Genomic DNA, 24,089 nt, shown 5'->3' on the forward strand with positions numbered 1-24,089 from the left:
TGGGAAAAGGCAGGATGAGATGGTCTGTGCTGAAAGCGATGCACAGCTGAGTATCCTTGAGGTAACATGAGTGAGGTGTAAATTTAAAGGAAAGATGAGGGAGAAGACAGTAAATAATATGAAAATGATAAGGTTCTTGTCACAGAGTGAGTGAGTGATGGCCAGAGACAGCAAAGGAGAGCTTAGACAGGAGCAGAACCACAGCACTGAAACGGCAAGAGGAGGGAGCAGCTCATGTTTGTGAAGGCTCCAGTAAGTCCAAGAAGATGGATTAGGTCAAGCAGCAGGGAGGAAGAGAGTGGTTTCCATGTCATAGCCAGAGCAAACCCTGGAGTGAAGTAGCCTAAGGAACTGCTTCATCTTGAGGTGAGTGAAAGCAGAGGGGGATTCTTGTGAGATGTGAAAGGGAAAGGAGGAGAGGGAGAGGGCAAAGAGGCTTTGGGGAGATATTAGAGAAGGAAGAGTTGTAACTTGGTTGTGCTTAATTCAAGACTGGAACCAGTTACTGTGTCAGATTCCCTCTTTTGGGGGTTCGTGAAACCTGTTCACATACCTTAGCAAGGCCAGCCGTGCGCATTTTACAGTCTGCTCTATTGAAATAACAGCTGGATCAAATATTGGCTTAAATTAAAAGCCTTTCCCTATACATCAATTGTCCTGTGCCTTTTGGCAGCTGCAGCAGTCCTTTCCTAAGCCCAGGTTCTTGTCCCAGATATTTCTCAAGTTTCTGGTTTTAGGGCAGTCACTTTCTGACTGCCAGTAATCTCAAGTTTTGTGTAGGCTTGGTGTGGGAAGTTCTTTTTCTGTATCTTTGACCCTATATCAGGAGGAGCCTTCCTGATCCATAGAAGTCTTAGTGTGACTGGAGTCTTTCTAAAGATCTTTACTTGTCTTAAATAAGCTGAGTAAATTGCTCTTTTACCTATTTAAAGTCTGCCATTGGAAACGGTAGCTGAGTTGGTCACAGACCATGCTGTAACATAGTCTCCTGGCACTTTTTGATAGTAAGGTAGGGATTGCCAGCAGGGAGAAGTTGGGAAGGGCGTGAGACTGGAACGGTTCAGAGAATGAGAAGAAGGAGAAAACAGTCATAGGTTAAGTGTAAGCCTGTCCTTCAGTGTCTCATACCTCAAGCCTCTCTATTAATATGGGAGTTAGATGTGGGGGGGTAGGTGTAGAAGTGTTCGGTAGGGGGTTAGCTTTCAGCTGGGAGGAGGGAGAAATGAAAGAGGTGTCTCCTGCGGTTGTATGAGATGGCTCTGGTCAGAGAAGTGATGTGTGCCCTCAGTGTGCACAGGAAGTCTGTGCCCAAGACTCGGTTCCTCTGGCTATTCTGAGAGCTTGTGGTTCTCTAAGGAGTGATGCAAACCCATGTTGTCCCTGTTTCTCTTTGCAGGAGCAAGTCCCATTCTGAAATTAGCTTGGAGGGGTTTTATGAGACAAAGGCACTTTCTCCTGTGCAGAAAGACCCTGTGGAGCTTCTCCTCCTGGATACAAAGGAACGTCTGTCTGTGGAGCTGCAGGACCGTCGTGCCCCTCTAGCGACCATGGAGAGCCTCTCTGATAATGAATCCATCTACAGCTTTGATTCAAGGCGCTCCTCTGGTTTTCGGAGCATCCGGGGCTCCCCCAGCCTCCATGCTGTCATGGAGAAGGATGAGACACACTGCTTTTATATAGACCCTGCTATCCCTGAGGAGAACCCCTCCCTCAGCTCGCGGACAGAGCTGCTGGCTGCTGATAGCCTTTCCAAGCACTCCCAGGAGACTCAGGCCCCAGACACTGTGCTCAACAGCGGTGGTACTACCCCGCAGCGACGCTGCAGTGAGGAGGGGGCCAGCAGTGAAGGGGACCATGTTTCTTTAGCCCCTCGTGAGGAGCTTTCGCTCCAGAATGGACGTCTCACTGATGTTCCCAGTCCACAAGTACTGGAGTTTGCTGAGTTCATAGACAGCCTCTTTAATTTGGATAGCAAAAGCAGCTCCTTCCAGGACATCTACTGCATGATGGTGTCAGACAGCTCCAGTGACTTTGCAGAGATGCCCAAGTCTGTCAGTGATCAGGAGATCCTGTTAAGGGCACAATATGAGCCCAACTTAGTCCCAAAGCCTCCAAGGTTGTTTGCAGGCTCAACAGATCCTTCGTCGGGCATCTCTGTCTCACCCTCCTTCCCCCTTAGTTCATCCGGAGAACTCATGGACATCACTCCCACAGGTGTGAGCAGCCAGGAGTGCCTGGCCACTGACAAAATCCGGACTTCCACCCCCTCTGGGCACGTAACCAGCCCTGCCAAGCAGGAGGACCTCATGATTTCGGCCCTCTAGTGCAGGGGTAAAGGGGTGCGGCTCTGCGAGCTGATCCCATAGACTGAGTGCTGCGATAATACTTGGAAGAGCTGGTCATTGGGCAGTTCAGGTCGGAGGAGACACCTGGAAACATTCTTTCTGGGGTGCCACAGTGCAGCACAGTGGTGTCTGGAGGATGGATTGTGCTCGGGTCCCATGCTTTTATTTGGGAGAAGAAGCATTGCCTCACAATGCCTGCTACACTAAGAGGGTCTAAGTCACTGAAGGTAGATGCAATTTCCCTACCTTAGCCTGTCTGGTTTCTATTAAGGGGCAGATTGCTTGCCCCAGGGCACCTGCTGAGGTGTGGGAGTGAGATATCCTGCTTCAGGGAATCCTTTGGGGTGAAGAAGTGGATTCTCTGAAGCTTGAAGGTTGGATAGACAGAAGCAAGGGGACCAGATCACCTCCCTGGTACTATTTTCAATGGTTTTGGAAATGAGCGGATTGAGACTTTGGGCCCTATTGCACTAACATGTTGGATCTGGCCCAAGATCCAATTCGTCACACTTCCATGGGGATTGTTTTTGTAGGACACTCTCCCGTTTTAAAGCCATTGGGGCTGTATTCTCCCTAAATGCAGTCTCCCCTTCCCTGGCCAGGCACAGCAACAATCAGGCTGGCATTGTGTTTTCACTCCCTTTAGTATTTCTGTGTTCAGTGACCACCAGGCTTCTTCTGAGAGGAAAGGAAACTGTGTTCTGGAGAGCCAAAGCCCTTTGCCGCATTCCCTCCTTTGCCAGAAGGAGTTCTCCTGGATGTCACCGTTGTCACTTCACAGTTCCCTGGACTACTCTGAGCTGGCAACGTTCCCGCAGGACTGACGGGATTCTCATCTCAGAGCCGCATGGATGGATCAACTTCAACATTTAAAAGGCTTGTCAGCACCCAGCATTATTTGCCAGGCCCCTGTGGAGCCTGGGAGCCTCCGCTGGACCCTTCTGGGTCCTCGCACCACCCGTATGTAGTAATCACAGATCAGTGCCAGCCTCTGTCGTTGAGAGTTCAGGGAAAAGATGAACTTCTACTAAGTATTGAAATCTCTTGTATGTTTACAGAGCTGCTAAGCTTTTTGGAAGGTATTTATTAAGCAAATAGGAAAGCTTTCCCTAAGCGAAAAGCATGTTCATTCTCTCCTTCCTGTGCCATTCCGTCTGGGGATTTAGGGGAGAGAGGATGGGCAGACGTTGGTACAATTGCAAGTCCCCTGTTTTTAAAGTGGGGGTACGGTGATGGGAGAACCCCTTGGATCTAAGTCTAGGGGAAGCTTGCATGCATCCCTCACCCGGCCTCCCTTCTCTGCCTCCCCGTTGCACGACAACGCGTTACGTAGCCCAACCATGTCGCTGGTAAAACTACCTGAGCGCTGCTGTGCGGAGCCTCTGTGCCCAGAGTAGCCTAGCAGAGCTGTCATAGGGCAGGAGTTTTCCAACGATGGAGGCAGGAGAGAAACTACCTATCTGGAAAGTCAAACATACCATGACCTGCAGAAATCCTTTAACTGACAAAATGCACTCAAAGCGCAGCAGAATTACCAATTGGTCTCGCGGGAGCTCTGACCTCCCTCACTGGAAAAGAAATTCCTGATTAACTTTCTCGTTGTACCCATGTTATTGTCCTCCTCCCTCCTCCTTTACTGTAGTATTTCCGTTGTGGGAGGATGCGGTGCTTCCCATGAGCTTAGTCCAACCATTCACGAGTACTACCTGGGATCTTGTTATCCGTAGCCTCTAGCTGTGTTCATCAAGTAGTAACTAGAAGCCCTGGCCATGGATCTGGACTCTGATGTCCTGGGTGCTGTACGAACAGAGCAAGAGTGGTATCGAATACCATCGCATCAGAACAGTAGCACTTTATATCCTTTGTGCATTGACGTAAATGACTTCAGCAGGTGCATAGAAATGCTGAACTGGACTTTGTGTCCAAGTGCTGATGTCCCTTGTAACAGTTCAATGTAGGATACTGTATCCTCTACTCCTTACAAATTACAGGACCTCTAGAAGTGCAGGGGCTTTGTCAAGCAGGCAGTAAAATATTGTCCCTGTGGTTTAGATTCAAAATGCGACCTCTTCTATAACTTCTTGAATTGAAGGGAATAAGCCTCTCTGGATTCTAAGTACTTTGTAAAAGACAATGCATTCCATTCTGAGCAACAAAAAGTTACTCTTTTTTTGTAGGTCCTTCAGAAAAGAGCAGTGTGTTGTATTCCCCTTGCTGAGAGCTTCTGTGGTTCAGGAACTCATATAGAACAGCTGTGTAAGTGCCATGAGATCATCCACTATTGCAGACACAGGGTAAGGCTGAATTGCTGCAGATACCCAAGAAAGACTAAAAAGGTGATGTCCAGGAATGCATACAGTAAGCTGGATAGTTTTGAGGGAGAAAAGGTAGTTCGGAGACTGAGACTAGCAGGCTAGCTCACCTCCTGATGCAAGCTGCTGACATTTTGGTAGAGTGAGGAAAAGGAGTTCATTTCTGCCCTTAAACATTGGCAGAAAGTGAGTAGTAATAACACTTAGCACTTAGGTAGAGCTTTATATCTGCAAAGCACTTTACAAACATTAATGAAAGGAGCATCTCAATCCCTGGCAGTTAGGTATGAGGAGATGGCTCTCTCTGAGACTAGGTGGAACTACTGGTGCCCTGCACAAGGGAGGTGGGAGTTGACTCAAAGCAAGGAAGGTGGATTCCTCCCTGTTAGGAAAGAGTTATTGTTTTAGTAGTGACCTGATCATGTTTAACGGATTGCACTAATTGCACTAGAAAGTCACTTCTGATCTGGGTGTAACTCCATTATTTCCTGGCATACATGATCCTGTGCATGGCTGTTTCCCTTCTCTGTGCCATTGGAACTGTGTTGTGGGGGAACGCAGCTACCTTGCCCTGACCAGCTGTATCAGGAAACAGCCTGGCATGCTGCATTTTTTGCTTTGTTTGCGCTCTGTGATTATTGGGCTTCTTCTGAAAAGCCTGGAAATGCCTTCTGCTTGTGACCCGGCTTGCCATAGACCAAGGCAGTAAAGGTGCAAAAGAGCCCATTTAGTTAAGGTTCTTATTGCATCATATTATGGGTAATCACCATTTTCCACTGTTCTCTCCTGACAAACAGGTCGGTTCCCAGTTGCTGGCCCTCACAATGTAAATCCATGTTTTTTTGCATTTCTGCTTTAAATGTCTTTGTGCGTCTTCATTCTCATAATTTCTGTGCTATAGGAGCATTTGCACAGGCTGGTGTTGTATTCCATCCTGGAAGAGCATATCTGAAAAGTTAAAAATAAATGCTAAGACTGTAGCTACCTCTTTCATTCATACTGCATACTGTTGCCTACTTTCTCTGCCCTTCTTCCACTCTGAGGTGTAGCTGTCTTGGGAAACATGAAGCTTCTTCAGGTTTCTTAACCACTTGGCTGCCGATTCCTACTCTCAAGCCGTTATGCAGCCACTTTGTGCCTTTTAACGTTTAGAAGCTCCCTTAATATTTCAATGGGACGTTACACCCCACAGAGGCAGTGCTGGAAGTGCAGTTTGTGGTACCTGACACACTGGACCTCAGCTAAGCAACCAACAGTTCACCCGGTTCATTGGCATATGCTTAAATCGCAATTTAGAGCTACTGGATAAAGGAGTGGAACTGAGGGCATCCAGTTCCTGGAGGGCAGAGACTGGACTTTGTGCACCTTAAAATTAAAGCATAGTAAGTGAAACCCTGTACGCTGATGCAGCTTTGTCAAAGGCTCTAGCAGGGTTTTCTCTGTTCTTTCCCCAACCTTCCAGGCAGGCAGGTTTCAGTTAACTGTGTAAGGATGGGATGTGGCAGTTGTCATCACGTGTTTGTTGGTGACATCCTCAGCAGACTGTAGTGGGATGTAGTCCTGAAGCCTTGAAACATTTGGGGCAACATGGGAGGCCCTTAACTTAGGTGCGTGTTTAACTGCATCCATCAGCTTAGTGAGGAAGGGCCTCTGACCCTTCCCTAAATGCTCTCGCCAGATGTGATGGATTTGATGTTGCTCCGTTTTTCACATCTGTAGGCTGCACTCTAAACATTTTGAGTATGTCCAAAGCGGAAGAAAATATTCCCATCGATAATATTCTGGTATTGAGTCCTGAGCATGTAGTGCTGGCTAACTTTGTTTTTGGTAGCTCTTCTACCTCAATAATACTGCTTTTATTGTTGTTTTAATTGCAGCAGTGCCAAGCACATAGACAGGATCCTGCTGTGCCGTGTGTACAAATGCGGAACAGAAAGACATCTCTTCTCCAACACTTAATGTTCTTCCCTCTCCTCTGTGGAGCTGTCCTATCCATTTGGAAATGCATTTTCTTCTGAAGTTACCACCCTTTGATCTTTCTTTATTTCTCTCCTCTCTATTCCTGTTGTGTAATCAGGAGCTACCTTATCTGTCTTCTTGGCTACTCCATCTCAGGATGATGGTGTCTCCGTCCACACCCTTGGTAGCACCACTTGCACAACTATCCCCCATATTCTCATAATGACTCAAAACACAGTGGAATGGGATTCCTGTCATTGTCTATCTTCCCTGGATTTGTGTCTTGATTCACTTGAGAGCTGCTGCTATCTGTGGCAGATAAGGATGTCTAGAAAGGTCATAGAGTTGTCAGCACTGAAAGGTTCTTAGATGCAAGTGTAGTATCTCTAGCTTTTGCTTCTCTTGTTTCTGGTCAGTATTTTCCATGTTTATTCATAGCTTCTGCAGTTTTTTTTTTAAAGAACTTTATTCAGAAGTGAACAGCAGTTATATGAGATATTTTGCTCTGCACAGAGGACTGAGATGGCAAAGCTAGTTGTGAGCGTAAATAGAAATATCCACTGACTCCCATTTCTGTGCTTTTAGGTTATTAAATATGTTACTTTAGATTACACTAATGGCTGAAGGTCCCAAACAGGAATGGGATTTAAAGGGGAACTAGGTGTTGCCGTCGGTGAGCAAAGGAACGTGAGAAGGAAGAAAACCGGTGAGCGGTGGGGGTATGCACATTCGGTATATGCTCTCCGGAACTTCTGCTGCGGGAGCTGGCTTATTGCCCTGCCTTGGTCAGTGTATCCTGTCTCTGCCAAAGGAAACGGAGTAGAGGGGATCTGTGGCAAGCCCAGCAAGCTAAATGGATGTGGGATTACTTCTTCTGATATCATTTCCAAATAAGTTCCACCCCCTCCTCGTTTCCACTGTGTGTTTGTAATGAGGGGCTAATTAAGAGGGGTGTTAAAACCTTCTCTCTGCCTTCAGTGATTTTGTTTCTTTATTGAGTCTTTCTGATTCGTCCCTGCTCTAGATGCATATTGTCCCACTTTCTGTGAAGCTTTTCCATGGTTTTGTCTATTGCTGCTTCCCATTTTAAAATTCCTTTTTAATCCTTGCTGTGTTCTGCTTTTGGACTGGGTGATGAGATCTATACATGTTTGCAAGCATCTTGTTGATTTGTAAAATGGCCTCTTGTAATATATTCTTCATGCATTTGGATGTTTTCTCTCTCTTTTTTTTTTTTTTTAATCTGCGGGTGGGCCAAGACCAATGTTTTCATTGAACTGCCCACACAGCTACCCAGTTTAATTTAGAGCTTAGGGCATATGAGTGATCAGAATTATTCCTTAAAATGGCCATGTGTTGATCGTTGCTGAAATGTATTTGTTGGTGTGTTTGCAATTTGCCTTTTGCAGCTATATCCCTTCAGAGAAGCCTGGAAGTAGCTTCAGTCTTAGTTGAAAATACATTTTTTTGTCATCTGCCAGTGTATTGACAACCTTATACTTGCCCCCTTTCCTAGAATCTCTCTCACATCTCTCTGGGAGCAAAACAGGATATGTGTTACCTTACCTATGCAAAATATGCCTGGTTTCCTCCGCAGGTTTTACAAGCTGAACAGATGTGTTTCTAGATATTGTGAAATTCATTGGGGTGTCTTAAAATTTAACTGCTCAGTTACGAGCTACCTCCCTGTTTCGGCTGGTGTATGGATGTCGTACGCACGCATAAGTACTGCATATACTCGTAGATGCTGCCTGCTATGCCTAAATCCCAACATGACCGTGACACTGGAAGGCATTCTAGCCTGCTCTGTTTAATTCCCATGGTCAACAGAAGCACTTCTGTATCTGCCTTGGGAATCAGCTGGGCTGGAGATCTGCTAGATACTGAGTGTTCACTGTGTGGTTATGCATAGCCACAGCTTGGATATTCTCCTCTCTTGGCAGTGTGAGAACGTTCTGCCTGCAGCAGCTTTTCTCAGTTTGCAGCAAGGTTAGCAGTAGCATTCGATCTCCCTTTTTTTTAGGGATGGTGGCTGTAACTACTGCCTGCAGAACACATTAAACCACATATGCCAGTAATTTGCTGATAAAGTGGCTTGTAAGTCTTTAAATGCAATGCAGAAATACTGGCAGATATTTAACCCTTAGCCCTCAACAAGCCTAGCAGCTTTGCTGTTTGCTTAAAAGCTCCTTCAGCTTTTTTTGAATCTGTAGCATTACATTTATGTTTCTCCACTCAGACAAGTGAAATCTTAGATTTCTTTTTCTGAAGATCCTTCCATGCTGTCATACATTTGTTATCCACTCTTGTGTTTAAATTATTCCCAACTGGAGCTGGATTTTTGCCGAGAGCTGTTATATAATTATGCTGCTGCCAACAAACTTTCACAGAGCTGTGATCCTCTTCTTTCTAGTTGGAAAAGCATGGGGTGAGTAAATATTTGTTGGCTAAATGCTCCCTTGTTAGAGTTCTGTAGCAACAGAAGTAATGAGTTACAAAAGTAAAGGGAAGTGAAAGGAAAATGGATTAAATATCTAACACGTTGAACCTGAAAGTTCAATGTGGAATCCCAAGATAGACTTAACAGGAACGGCTGTTGTTGCTGTTAGCTTTGGGCAACAGTGCACAAAATGGAAAAGGACACATACAGTCTAAAACTCCTGTCAGGTCCTTTTTCTTAACAGATGAAATGTCAACGTCTTCCCTGCTTGCAGTGTACGTGGTACCTCTTCAACCTGCCTAAAGAAAGGGAGCAGTTGTTTTGCACAGACTGCTCTGCCAGATGCTCTGAGAGAACTTACTGCTTTGAAGCATTCGAAAGCACTGGTTCCCCCAGGCTTGTTGCACATTCTTCTCAGAGGCTGTTCAGTACTGAACTGCAAAGCTGAATTTAGGGAAGAACTACATCTCTTGTGCCAAAGTTCCCTCCCATGGTGCTCCCTCATGGATGAGGCTGTGTTTCATGTTGCAGGCAGGGAGTGCATCGTGCTGGGAGGTAGACACTGCCCTTTCTTTGCAGGTGGGAAGAGTGAGAGAGGCTGGAACTGAGAGATAGGACTTAGTCTGGGAGTTTATTGCTCTCCAGTAAGGTAGTCATACAGCTGTTATGGGTGGAGAAGTAGGAGAGGTGTGTGTGAAATGGATTGTATCAACGTTAATTTATGTTCTTCCCCTCCTTGCCAACTCCCGAGTGGGCTGTGTGCCTGCTCTGTTCCCTTCACGTGAGAAGCCAGTGCCCCTTGTAGTGAGATGCTGCAGGTCGGATGGCATGGGGCCTGCAGTTTGTTTGCTTCAATCAAAGTTTTACTTTCCATCCCTGAGAGTCAAGGCTGCCTTCACTGCCTAGGTGAGTGGGTATCATATCTGTGGTGGACAGAGCTGGAAACCTAAACCCCGATGATTTGTAAACTCTGTGTCATTAGAACTGAGAAATATTTTAGGAAGGAGATCCTTTGTTGTATAACAATAACCCGTGGCGCGGAGGGTGCCGTGTTCTGCACGGCAGCAAGACTGTTGGCTTCCTCATGTGAGAGAAATATTGCAAACTGCCAAGCTTCTGTTGCGCTTTCTTCTTCACCATCTCTCCACTGTATCTGCACCCTGTGCTTCTGTTAGAGCTGTTACACCCTGTGCTCCGCACAGGAGAATGTTGCTGTTCTAAACTCTGGCTATTAGTGGACATACGCACCGAAAATTTGAAACAATCGGAGAGCAGTTCCTCCTTGTGTCCTAGGAAGTGGTGGCCCTAAACGGCAAGAGGAAGAGTACGCACTTGCCTTCAAGGACTTTGCTGTCTCCGTTATTGATATCTTTTCCTTTTTTGCTTATTTTCTTGAGTTCACACATGTTGTGCCTTTGTTTTCCATTGGCTCGAGGTACAAGCCCTCTGCTTGGGATCATGCATCTGCTAGCTTCCTTTCCCACTTCTACACATTTTTTCTTCTCTGGAGTGCGGATGCAAGGAGATGAGGTTTGGCCAAGGACCGGTGCAGAGTTGTTCTTACTATCAGTACCTCTTTTTCTGCCTCAGTTAGGCTTTGCCAGATTTCCCTGCTATCCCCTGCTCCTTCAGGTTATCTCAAAGTGCCAATAGCAAAGTCTGACCTGAGGCAGGCTGCTTCTTCACACCCACACCACAGTTACCAGCCGTCCCCCTCCAATCTTAAACCTTGCCTTGCTAAGGCAAGGCAAGTTTTACGTGCGGTAGGAAAGGAAGACTCTCCCGCTATTTCTTACCTGTGGTGTGTGTGACCTCAGTCAGTGTTTAACAGGTCTATTCATGAGTAAAACTCCCCTTCTTCAAGAGCTGACCCTGTTCGTGCAAGGACTTGTGCTGAAGGGGACTTGTCATATTCTAAACTGTTCCCTACAGTTTTGGTGTAATGACAGTTCTCAGATTGGCTCTAGAATAGCTTCCAAAGGTGAGCGCTTTTATTAGGGGGTTGGGCATTTTTGTTGTTGTCATTGCTGTGTTTGAGACCCCTGTTGACTTCACCATGTCATCCCTTGCTCTGTTTTTCACTTGCTGAAGTATTCCACCCATGCTTCACATCCATATGATAAAAAGACCTCTATTTGGCTACTTACTTATTTCTGTAAAATCATTAAACACAGATCAGCACAGAAATGAGCCTTCATTTTTGGTTTTATTGGGACTCTGCTGCCCTGCTTTCTGTCACGGGCTTTGTGCAGTTGTGATGCCTCAGAGTCAGAGAAATGTGATACACGTGGCAGTACCGAGATGAGGAGGGAGCAATCCAAAGCAGCATGTACATTGCTCAGCGCTCAGACTTGTTTAGTGGCACTTGCCTGTACGGTCTGTCCTGTCTCAACGCATTACGTTGGGGAGGGGGGGTGTTGTGCGTATAAAAATGATCTCATCATTGTGCGTTTGCTAGACCGCTACCACGCACCTCCTTGGGTCTTAGCTCCTTTATCAGCATATCCACAGTTTCCACTGGCAGCCACTGTCTGGTGGGGATGTGGCATCACCTGCAGCTACCACGGTTACAGCTTTCCAGCTTTCCCTCCACAAATGCTGCAACTGACAGCAGAGGTGACGTCCGGGGAATAGTCCCAAGTTCCTGTCCTACCGATAAACTTCATTACTAATGTCAACGCAGGGATTATTGGCAATGAGTTGCACCTCACTGTCTGCATGCATGGGGCAGCAGGAGAGGAGCACTCTGCACTTTAAAACCCTTTCCTTTAGCTCAGCTGTCTGCTGCTGTGTCCTGCCATGACAGCCCCCAGTCCGGCCTCTTCTCCCATATGGCTGTGCATGAGCAGAGACAGTAAGACTGGAGAAGCTGGGCAGAAGCTACTTCTCTCATTTTTTTTTTTTTGTGTGTGTTCCTTAGTGCCAGCTGTGCTGGGTGGAGCCCAGCTGGATGACCTCCATGCTACAGGAGCCCCAACTGTGTTTTGATGGGGGGCTCCACTGAGCAATGCTGTAGAATAGCTCCCTTGCCTCCCACACCTCTCTTTTATCAGCAGACACCAATGCCTCTATAGAAAAAGCCCTTTTGCCTGCTTCTGTCACCTATCTCACATCATGTGCTGGGGCAACTCAGACTAGGGTAGCTATGAAATTAACTCTTTCACCCCAACTGTCTCTTTATAGCTAAAGCCTTTTGCATTTATGGGAAGAAATGGTTCTTCTAGGGAGCTCTGAGCTGCTCTGGCTGCCTCTCCCAGGGCTTAGAGCACTTTCATATGCAATCAGTGGGGAAGCAACACAGGAGCCTCTGTCCCCATGCTCAAGGTCACTGCCCTTCCTAGGAATGCTACCCTCTGGATCCCTGCTCCGAGCTGCCCCAGCATGAAGACTACAAGGAAACTCGAGCACTCTTCATGTGCCATTCTCATGTGACTTTTTGTACCTATGTATGAAAGATCTAAACTAATATTGCTGTAAAGAAAGATACAGATTAATATAGCATATTATATAAAGATATATGTATATAAAAATTTCTGTATATTGTATGGCACTGTGTATAAAATGGATGTAGAAGCATGACTGGTGTATGTGACTGTTCCCAAGCCTGACCTGGAGAATGATAGTCATGTGATTTGCCTGAGGTTATGTCCTAAAGGATTGTGTGTGTTTGAAAGTTGGAAGAAACTGCTTTGTACCCTTATTGCAGAGGGACAAGGAAGATGATGTTGGTGTTTTATCACTACAGCTGCTCTGAAGGCTTCTGTGGAACAATTCAGGTGGTGTCACCTCTCTAGCCCTGTCTGTTCTGGATCTCAACCTTCCAAGGAGTGGGAGAAAAACTTTGGGGAACACCTCTGTCCCTTGAGACTAGCCTGACACTTCTAAGCCTTGCCTTTCTTGTGGCAGTCTCTAGCTCCAGCTTGGCCCTGTGAAGCCAAGCGTGGAAACTGCAAGAGACTCAGCTAGTAGTGATCTCCAACCTCTTTCTCTTTGGTGGAGAAGAGGGATAGGAAGAAACTTGGCACTTTTAGCTGTCAGATATTTGAATTCAACATGCCGTGTGACAAGAATGGCATTAGTGTGAACGAAGGTGGGTGATTAAGAGGGGATCTTTAAGGTGTGAGAAAGTTACAGGGAGAGGAGAGAGGGACTGAATGCAAGCAAGAATAGTATGGACGTCGACCACGTGGAGAAATAGAAAGGCGCTGGGATCCATCTGCAAAGAAGGTGGCGAATTCGAATGGGTGAGCAGAGTTTCACAGAAATCTGGCAATAAGTACTCTTCAGAGCAATGGACACGTCTTAGTGTAGGTTTGTAAAGCAGGATATGAATGTTTGGTGCCGTTTACGCTATGTATGAAAAATACTGTAGTAAACCATATTCTGGAAAGGGGGAAACAGTAGCCTGACTACAGGGACAGAGAGGCAAGGAGAGTAAGGGAAGCCAATGGAACGGGTTAGTGAAAGGTACAGGAGCTTTGCGATCAGCCGTTAGAAATACGGGCAGGGAAAAGAAGGCCTGGAAGAAAATAATCCCATTAATGGCTGCATGGAATAGTTTTTATGGTTGTTCCTGAACAAACTTAGCACTGTCATGGAATTAAGAGCTACAAAGTGGCTGAACTGCTGAGTTCCTATAAAAATGTCTAGAAAAAGTGCTGGTATGTATAAATGCTTGTCTGATGCTTTGGGGTTTTTTGGCCCCCACCATATCAGTTAGTCTGATAAAAGGATATTACCTCTTCTATAAGCACTTTCTTGAGCTAAAAAAAACCCAACCAACAGCAACAAATCTCTGGACACTACCCTTATATAAACATAAAATAATCCATGTTTAGGAATGAGCGTCTTAATAGAATTACTAAGGTGAAAGTATATGAATGTGTACATAGCAGGCATTTTGGATGTTGCTTTAAACCCCCTTTTACTACTAAGGGCCTTAGCTAATGAATGTAGCTAGGGATGTAGCTGCCATTTTCAGGAAGACTGTTTGACATGTTGGTGGCCGTAGGAGAAACTTCTAGTCTACTAAGGAACATGCTTTTTTTCAACCTGTTATCCCTAAAGTATCCAGAACTACAGCACAAAACAGTTTTTAAAACAATTTGCAAGCCAGGCCGATGCATTCCCAAAACAAACAAAGAAAGTATGTGAAAACTAACAGTAACATGAGTCGTTAAAGTTGTTTTAATTGCTTGTAAATGAAAACCACGGTGGCAGCATTGCACAAGCTGGTTCATCAGGGTTCTTCTTTTTTCTCTCTTTTTTTTTTTTTTTTTTTTGAAGAATGCTAGGCGGTCCTTCAGTTAGAAAAGAAGAAAAAGAAAAGGTTAAGAAACAATAACTTAGAGGTGACTGTACAGAGAGTATATTTTAAAAAATCATGCCAAGAAAGGTCAACAGTTATTTAATTAGAGTCTTTACTTATTAGAAGAGGTACTGATCTGGTCAGCTGTATTACACAAAATTTTACTTGACCAAGTGATATTTCTTGAGAACAGTGTTAAGCTCAAGGGAAATAAAAACAATTTACAGATGGAAAGGGCTTTTAGCTGGGTGATGTCTCTAGCTCTCAGTGGTATGATACGGATTTATTTCTTTCTTTCAATTAATGGTACAGTAGAAAAAAATAGGCATGCTGTTTGGAATTGGTGGGTAACCCTGGTTTGTCTTACAGGGCCAGATTAATACAAAGAGGCGAAGAGTCAGGTCAGTCTGCCTCGGTGTAAAGGGAAAATCTTGGAAAACTGCGGAAATGGAAAAGCCTGGATGTGATTGGTTTTTTTTCCTGCTGGAAGTCAGTATGGGAGCTTGAGCAAGCCTTAATTTCTTTGCTGGTGGGTGCGCGTCACTTCCCCGCGTGCAGCTGCGGAGCCCCGTGCCGGTTTCTCCGGCCCACGGTGCCGGGCGCCTGGTCAGCGCGGTGCCGGTCGGCTGTGCTGCAGCAGAGGGAGCTGTGCCCGTGCTCGCAGCCGCCACCGGCTCTGCGCGCTTCCACTTTGCAGGCATTCCCTACGCCTGGCTCAGCTGAGCACCCTCCGACACCGAAGCATTGCTCTCTGCCCGCTCCCAGCGCTTGCTCTGCAGCTGCGAAGCGCAGGCCTGGGGAGTAACAGTAACGCGTAGAATAACTGATCGGCGACGTGTGAGGGGCTAGGCCCCCCGGGGTCTTGCTGCTGGAAGGCCTCACGTACGCCGTGAACTGGCACAAGCTCTGTGGAGAAGAGCCTGAGAAATCAACGCGGTAGCAGCACGGAAGAATTTCTTGCGTCTCTGGCTCTTTGGGCAGTCCCTTTCACTGGAAGCGCTGCTGACCACAAAGGTAGCTGAGCCTCTTCTGGTTATCGGGAGTCACAGGAGTTCAACACAGAGTAAACGGCGCTTTTCAACCTGCTTGAAAGTTTTTGGGGTTTTGGTGGTGGTGGTGGGGGGTTGTGCAAGCACTCCCACTCTGCTCTAGTTGTTCTGAATCGCAGAATTACTGGTTTGAATCTCCATGCTCCTGGCTGCAGCCTATCTCCCAGAATGGAAGTGTGTTCCCTTGCAGGCAATCTTCCTTTATTCTTTCGTAAATCAATGGTGGCGTTCTCTCCATCTTGGGAACAAACCTCTTGCAGTTAATGAATAACCAGCAAGAGATTTATCAATGCAGTTCTTTTGCCAAGAAGAGATAACAGAATGAGTTCACAGGAGACTGCTTCCGCCTCCAGCAGTGTGGGAGCTACCTTGGGTGTGTACAGAGCTTTGGAGAAGGATGAGATTGCATCCTCTGCTGTCTTTTCCCTGTCCGCTGGCTGATACTGAAAAGAAGCTTGCAGTCTCAGTGCAAGGAGGTTCGCAGTCAAAGCAGGCCATCCCCAAGAAAGGCTTTGTAAGAACAGGCCTGCCCGGGCTGAACAAGCTTTGCCTGTCTGATCGGTCTGTATTGGCCCTTGCGGTGTCACGTGTTGAGTCAGACCCAGAAGACCAGAAGGCTTGTGCATGGGGTGCGTTCCTGCGTGCATGTGTGCTCTTGCATTGGTGCTGATGATCAGAGAGTACTGATCTGTGGCTGCACTGAGGGACATCTTCCGCAGCTTTGACAACCCGTCACGTCTACAAAGGCTTCTTTACCCATCACTTAGATATTTTTGCTCTGTGCTGTACTGCAGAAGCTGTTTGCCAGCGCAGCCAGGCTGGTCTCCTCCTGCATCTGCCTGTTGATTTGAGACGACTTGCTCCAGAAGTAAGGGGGGGAGAGGGGATGACCCCTATTTGTCTTCTCACTGTGTTCTGAAGACAGAGCTCCTGGAATGGAGGATCTTCACTGAGCATTTCGAATCCTTCAGGCTGAGAAAAAGGCTCCCAGCAAGGCCTCCTGGACTCCTAGTTTGCCTAGAAACTGGCAGGAGTCGCTTGAAGCGCTAGTGGGAGGCAGCCCGAGCAAGCAGCGTTTTGTTTAGGTGGCTGCACGACCTCCATCATGAAATGCCTGCATTCTGCACAGCTGGCGGGGGCCCCCCAGAACAACCACACTTGCTGAGGAGGGGAAGAATTGCAGCAGTGTTTGAGGCAAGGAGATGCTATAACACGAAGATGAAAGCTATCAGGCAGCCTGGAGAGAGAGACCCACAGAGAGAACGAGAAGGATGCACATGGGGACCAGGGGAAGAATGAAATGCACCTCAATTTTTATAAGATTGCCTGCTGATTGCTGTGCTGGCTGCCTCGGAGAGAGCCGTAGAGAAGTGTGCATGCTCTTTAAAGCCAAAGGAGGATGAAGGATAAGGAGAAAGGGACCAAAAGGAGGGAATATTTGTATGAATGCAAGGCAAAGAAAGAAATCAATTGGTTGGACCCGTGGTACAAGCCCTGATTCTTCAGTTGGCCTGTATTTACACTTACTAAACCCAATTACATCAGCATTGGTCATCACAGAAGGGAGGAGTCCTTGTGAATGAGAAATGTTAGTGTAGAAAGTTGACTGGATCCTCTCACCAGCCTTAGTTCCCTTGGTGTACGAACGGGGAGGGCTCTTCTAAGCTGGGATGCACTGGCAGTATGGTGAGACAGGTCTTGCAGCAGGATAAAACCAAAATATCTCTGTCCCCAGCAGCAGGTGCCCTACTGAGGCTGGGCATGGAGGTAATTTGTTTCCTCGTTCAGACTCTCTTGGCTAGGCAGGCTGTTCCCAGAATGCAGGAAGAGAGTAATCTAGGATGTACCTTACACACCAGTGATAACAATATCAGTGAGCTGGAGGTAACAAGGCCAATGACCTAGGAGCGAATGACAGTCTCCTTTGTACTGCTCTGATGTTACCTCTTTCCAGTCCCCTCACGTTTCCCTCTGCCTTTCTGTGTCCTCAGATAAAGCCCAATTACAAGAACAGGAGGAGGACTGAGCTGAACAAAGAGAAGTTTTGTAGAACAACGCAGTAACAAGAAACAGAACGCAGTGTTATGGGCATCTCCCTACCCTTGTATCCCCAGCTCAGCAGAGATGTCCCAAAGGTCCCTTCACACTTCCCTCCAGTTGTCTCCGTTCTGAGCCATGCAGAACACAGAGCTCCTCCTGCCTGAGACTGTCAGGGGAGATAAGAATGGGATGGGATAACTCTGGCATCTGAAACCCTTTCCATAACGTCTTGCCAGCTAGCTCACTCCGTGGGCCACGCATCCTCTCTGCTCACAGCTGGATTGTATGTCAGCTGCAGTGTCTCATTCCAGCTACCATGGTATAAGTCAAAAAACCTGAGACTCCTCATCTCACCTACCTTCTACTATTGAGAACAAAAAATAATCCACTTTTCAGTCATACTGATCAAAGAGATTCTCCTTCAGTCTTTGGCTACAAGCCTCAAACTGCTGCATCCAGGCTTGGTGGAATTTCCAAATAGTTTCTCTTCACCATCCTAGCATCCTACCTGTCTGCACACCACTACTCTACACACATTACTTGAATGCATTTCAGCCGCAGGTGTTGGCTAAATGCGTTAGAGCTCCTTATACCCCCCCCCCCACAGGTTAAATTTAGTAGCAAGCTAGACGGCCCTACATTAAGGGGTGGCACAAAGATACATTCACCATAAAATTCAACATAACATACTCTATTATGTGTTCTTTTCAGAACTAGGAAATGCAACTGAGGTAAGAGGGTCCTCCCTCTGCGACGTGGGAATGGCCTAGGCCACGCTAAATACGTGGTACCGTCCTTGTGGCATAACCTCTTCAGTCTGTGATGATTTGTGATGGTCTGTGAATGCTGCACTCTGCTTGGTGGAAGTCAGCTGGAGCTGCAGGTGCTGCTGTGGATGTGTGAATGCTAGAGGTGGTTTGGAAGAGGTCTGAATCCAAGTTAAAGGCTGACTCTGGAAAGCAGGGCCCTGAGGTCTGCCAGCTCTCTCTGTACGACAGGCAATGCTCACCTATCCCCGTGCATGTCGTTGACTGCATTCCCATGGAGTTACTCACTGAAACTTGAGTCTTCACTTGTAGGTTTTTGATCCCTGTGTGTTCATGCTGAATTCGCTGGCAGGCTCAGGGGAGCATTGTCACGCTAGGTAAGAGCATCTGCTCTTCCAAGGAAGTCAGGTGGGGCCAAGGAGAGAATCTTCTCCTTTGCACCCCTGTGCAGCAGAATAATCATGGGCAATATGTAAGTTCTGCACATAAGCAGAATATATACGCTCTGAGAACGAGCTGACTCCAAACCCTGGAACAGGTATAGACCGAGTAGAGCACAGAGGCTGCGTGGATCATCCTTAAAAAAAGTCTTTACACAACAAATTCTTTTTCACCCAAACACCCAGTAACCCTGCTACTAGTACGTATCGCACATGGTTACTGCCTTGGCAGCTCCTTCAGGAGACAAGTTGTCTTCCCTGTCACCCACACAATCTCGCACGCTCCCCCAGGTCAGGAAACTAACCTGGTCTCCGTAAGGATGACTACAAGGTTACACTCACAGCAACCCTCTTAGCCAGCCCAGAGACCCTTACTGCAGTTTACCAGCATACCAGAACGACTGTCACCCCCTAGGTCACTCCTGTGGCTCCAAAGACACTCGCTACCTCATAGAAGGGGAGGATTGGAGCCAAGCAAGGGAACTGCTGAAATGTGCTCCTGAATTGCAGACCTTTTAACCCTCCTAGCGTCTATGATGAGCAAACTGCTGTGCTGTAGACAGTAATTACAAACATTTGCGACAATAGTACCTCTTCTTCCCTTCTTTGCAGACTTCAAGAGTGACAGTAGATTGGCCGGATTACTGTTTCTCCTCTTTTTAAATCCAGTGACTACAGCAACCTGTGAAAAAGCCTGAAGGCTTTGTGCGCTGTGGGTTTTTTTCATTTTTAGCCATGTAAAATTTGACTAAATTCAGAATGGTTATCTGATTTACAAGGTTCTTATTTGTTTCTGCTTGCTTGTGCCTGTAAGCATGTCTTAGAAAAAAGGGTTACATGCTGATGGACTGTATCCCAGTTGAGAAGTACTGCTGTGGCTTGTCTGAAAGTCTTTACAGTTCTTTTACTAACTGCTTTGGATGTATGGAGACTCTATCAGAGGATAAAATCAGTCAGAGGGTTGACTAAGATAATGGGTATTTTTAAGATGTAGCAGCTACCATTATCCTGGCTGACGTATTCAAAAACTCTGGATTGCTAAGGAGGTTGGTTGCCTATATGCGATTCACGTGGTCCACATGAAAGTTTCAGTACATCCTATTTAATACAAGATAAGACCTGTACTGTATTATCTAATTCAGGCATCTCCTTAGGAGATGCCTTTTCTAGTGGGGTCTGGGAATGTGCAAGTCCATGCTTGCATTTCTTCCTTGCAGGAGTGAGCCGCTCCAGCTACCGTGAATGTTTCCCTTCCTGCATTTGCACTTCTTTGTACTGGTCAACAATTTCTTCGATCAAGCAGAGGATCTTCAGTTCCAGATGAAGCAGCAGTCTTCTGGTAGCTCAGACGGCTGAGGGCGTTGAATAGCAGGAGAGAGGTCTGAAAATTAGCCTGGAGTCAGCGTGGAGGGGGCAATAACGAGCACAGGCAGTCTGCGAGGACCTGCGTCCCCTTAGCAGGCTGGTTGCTGTGTTTTCAGTGAGTTCACCCCTGCGTAGTTGTCCCACAAAGGCAGCAGTTCTGTGAGCGGTGGAGCAAACGCGGCCTGGTTTCTGATGGATTCGTGAAGGTGGGGATCCTCACTGGTGTAACGCTCGGGCAGTTTGTCCTGCAAGGGGGAGCGCTTGGTGCCTGATAGAGGTGAAGCTTACGTGGTGACTTTTGCCTTCATAAGACAGTGATCATCTTGTTTTCCCATCTAAACTATTTTCATGAAACTTTTAGGAACTGAATCTCTGAAAAGTGTCTTTCAGATCCCTGCCCCTCTGTTAAATGCAGATGAGGCTGACTAGTGCAGCCTGAAGTTTGATAGCGAGGCACAGCTGCACACACAGAGTGTGATTTTGTAAGCCTCATTTCCAAAGAAAACCAGACAAAAAACAAGGAATGAGGAATTAAGACTGCTGATGTAAAACTACCTTTGATACGGACATTTACAGCCTAGCTTCACCCTGATTTTTACGATAGTGAAATTCAGCGACATCATTTCTAGTAACCTGAGTGGGCTTTGGATCAAAATCTAAATTGATATATGCTTAAGATGCTAAAGAAATAGATATTTGCACACTAGGAGTATATAACATGCATAAACTATTAGTATGAGTATCAGTATTCCAGCATCTCCAAAAACTAATTAGCAGCCTGTTTGTCATCTCATGGCAGAGTCACATCAGGAGCAATCTTTTGACCCAAGTGCTCTGCTCAGCTGAATCTCATGTTAGCCAGATTAACGAGATGTTTTGTTCGAAATGTGATGAATTGTGCTTGTGCATGCCCAAAAACCATGGGTAGCAGGTCACTGGCAGGGTAACATCAGCTCTCTTTCCCACGGCTTGTTCTCTGCAACTCTTATGATCCAGACTCCCTTGTAGGTAAAAGTAGATCCCAGGAATCTCTCTGTGGTGCACGTGTTCATATGGCTTGGCTTGGTAGGTTTTGTTCCTCTGGCCCAGCTTGAAATAGGGTTGGCTGTTCTGGGAGCTCTGTGTCCCTGTCCTGCACCCCTTAGGATCCAGTGTCCGGCTGCCTGGCCAGTTACCAGGGAGTTCCTTTGGCCCACTGTGTAGGGACTGGGGTGTATGTCCACAGCCGGTGCCGAGGAGAGAAGATAAAAAGGCGACAAAAAGTCTCACAGCTGTGTCTGAAAAGCCTGACTGTGCCCGGGGGGGGAAGGGGTTGGGGTTTGGGGAGGCGGTGGAACTGTTGAATTATTTTTTTGTTTTAAACTGGACTTTGAAATTTAGCGCTGGAGGGAGCAGCATCCACACCTTCCGTGAGTAATATCCCTCCACCCCCTCCTTGGCTCACACTCCCAGCCAACCACATGGTATAGAGAGAGCGGTGTTTACAGAGAGCGTGACCCAGAGGAAGCGAGGAAGGGAGTGCGAGCGTGTCTGAGGGGGAGACCAGGGAAATGGGGAGGACATGGACAGAAAAAGAGAGGGAGGGAGAACGGCAGAGGGGAGACAGCAGAAAGAAAAGGGGAGAGCAAATAGCACACTGCGATGGGGACCGAACTCCTATTCCCCGGCATTGTTTTCTGTGCAACGATAGTAGCTCAAAGTGACACCATTTCGTTTCCCTGCGTTTAAATCTTCCCAATATCTCTTGGGGGATCATACAACTCTAACTCTGTAATGCCAGAGTCAGAACTGGTTGCCATAAGGGACCAAATGCTCTTTTTCCTGCCCAGAAGGGATGAGGGTGGGTGCATACCTCATGCCCATCAGGAGTGCATGCCCAGTCTATCTTTTTTCCTTAACTGGGCCCAGGAATGGAAACAGCAGCGCTCTCTGGGACAGAGATCTGAGCTGTACTGTAAGGCAAACACGCGCGAAGAAAAATAAGGTGAAAGGGACAAAGATCATCAATACCTTGCTTGATTCAGACGCTGGGGAAAGAACAAAGATGGTAAACCCACCCTAGGGAGGCAGTTTGGTCCAAGTCGCTAGGCACTGGCTTGGGATGAGGAGACACGGCTTGTGTTTCACAGGCTGCTGGCTTGGATTTGGACAAGTGCAGGCAGCCTAACCTGTGCCTTCCAAGAGCGAAGTGAGAATATTTCTTTATCTTTAGAATAAAATCCGTTAGCGATTATGAAGTGCCTGATACCATGGTAATGGTATCATACACATACACAGATAGAACCCAGTTTTGAACCATTCTGAGCCCACTGCTTGCTGCTGGGATGCCATGGTGATGAACTGGGTGCGTGTACCTGGCCAGCCTAATGCTGTTGCCCAAAGACACCAAGTTATTTCAGAAATTACTTCTGGGCCATTGGCCTGGTTGTTCTTACGATAACTTTGTGGCATAGACAATAGAAATGAGCTTTTGTTTATCCTGCTCCCCCATGGTACGTGTTTAGAGTATTTACGAAAAGGACAATTTGTTGGGGGCTGTAGCCGCTCTCTGCTAGCGTTTAAGTAATTAGTGAGTTACCCTCAAAGGGCTTTTCACGTCCTGTTGGCAGGGTGCGTGTGTGGCGCTCCGAGGTGGGGGGCGGAGGGCTTGCTGGGTTGTGCCGCGTTATGGGGAGCGCGTGCTCTGGGGCCGTTCACGTGGCCGTTGAGGGGAAGGAGAGAGGCCATCGAGCTTTATTTTAAATCAAAACGCCGCACAGGAATTTGCACCTTAGGGGGTGGGGAATCCTAGCCAAAGAGTTACGCGGATATTCCAGAGAGTTACAAATCCAAAGCAGATCAGTCTCAGAGTCATTTTCTTCTAAAATATTTTGATCATCTTTGGCCCAGCTTTAGGGTCCAATGCCATAACGGGCAGGAGTTTGTTCTTCTATCAGCACGGCCTGTTTGCAGGTTCTTTTGAGTGCTCTGACAGTCCCCGGTGAAGTGACCCAGAATAGCCCTGGCCTTACCATGGCATTTTGTTGTGCCTGAGTAGCTGAAGCTCCGGCTCCAGCTCTTTCCTGCCATTCCTGTAAACTGTTAGCTTCCCCCAGCTCCTCGTACGCGCTTGGCCAGTGAGTCTAGCCAAGGTAGTAGTTTGTCAGAGGCTGCCTTCACTTCTCTCTCCCAGGCCTTCCGGAACTGTTCTCCTACCTCGGATGGGAAGAGGAGTGGGACGAGTGGCGTGGGCCTTCCGGATGGGAGTGGAGAGGTGCGCTGGGGATGCACTGTAGACCTTAGGGCACAAGGATAAGACAGGTGAAAAAGGGAATGAAAACTGACCGAAGTTGAGCTACGCGAGACGTATTTCCAAAGGGGCCTCTTTTGAAAACCCTCATTTACAGCAAGGAGTATCTTCCTGTATGTGTAACTACTCTTTAAGGATATAGGAGGTCAGATCTGATCTTAAACTTATAAACAGCTCCCCCAGATGTCTGGGCATACTCAGGGGGAGGAGAGAAATACAGTCATCGGAATTAGCCCTGGTTACGTTTGGATCCTGGTCTGGTCATTCATTAGGTACAGGAGGATTTAATTCTGGTGTAAGGGCATAATATCTACCAGGGACAAAGGAACTGACCAGATTTAGATCTGGGTTAGTGCTCAGGCTCCGTAGCTAAAATAAATCTCAGCAGAGAAATGTTTTGCTTCCTCCCCATGCAGCTTGTGTCTGAAGCTGGGGGGTTGGGGGAGATGAGTGTGTGTGTGTATGTGATGTGCGTGTGTGCAGGAACAAGGGGCGTGGGGTAACAGAGAATAACAATTGTCTTAATGGAAAGAGTGAGGGAGAGAAGAAAAAAAAAGGCTGTTGAGCTCTTTCTTTCCAGCCCTGAAATAATAGACCTATTACTATCCCCAAACCTCAGCCCCCTCCCCTCCCCGTTCCCCTCCCCACAGAAGAATTGGTCACTGCACAGCTGTGTGAGAGAGAAAAATATATTTATATATATAAGAGAATCTGCCCTTCTGAATTGGTTTGTGGGGATGGACAAAACCTCATTGTGTGCTTTATCTGCCCAGAA

General features: G+C 46.9%; 1 protein-coding gene across 1 annotated transcript in view; it reads left to right on the top strand.

The window, feature by feature from the left end:
- DAGLA (diacylglycerol lipase alpha) overlaps window positions 1-5,630 on the top strand; it is a 38,240-nt gene extending 32,610 nt beyond the window's left edge. Inside the window, exon 20 of the mRNA XM_067295376.1 lies at window positions 1,397-5,630. Within this exon, the coding sequence (XP_067151477.1) occupies window positions 1,397-2,324 (928 nt within the window). The 3' untranslated portion in view covers window positions 2,325-5,630. The remainder of the gene's footprint in view (window positions 1-1,396) is intronic.
- Window positions 5,631-24,089: the final 18,459 nt, after the last annotated feature.

This window comes from Apteryx mantelli, chromosome 4 (genome assembly GCF_036417845.1).
Source record: "Apteryx mantelli isolate bAptMan1 chromosome 4, bAptMan1.hap1, whole genome shotgun sequence".
Taxonomy (NCBI): Eukaryota; Metazoa; Chordata; class Aves; order Apterygiformes; family Apterygidae; genus Apteryx; species Apteryx mantelli.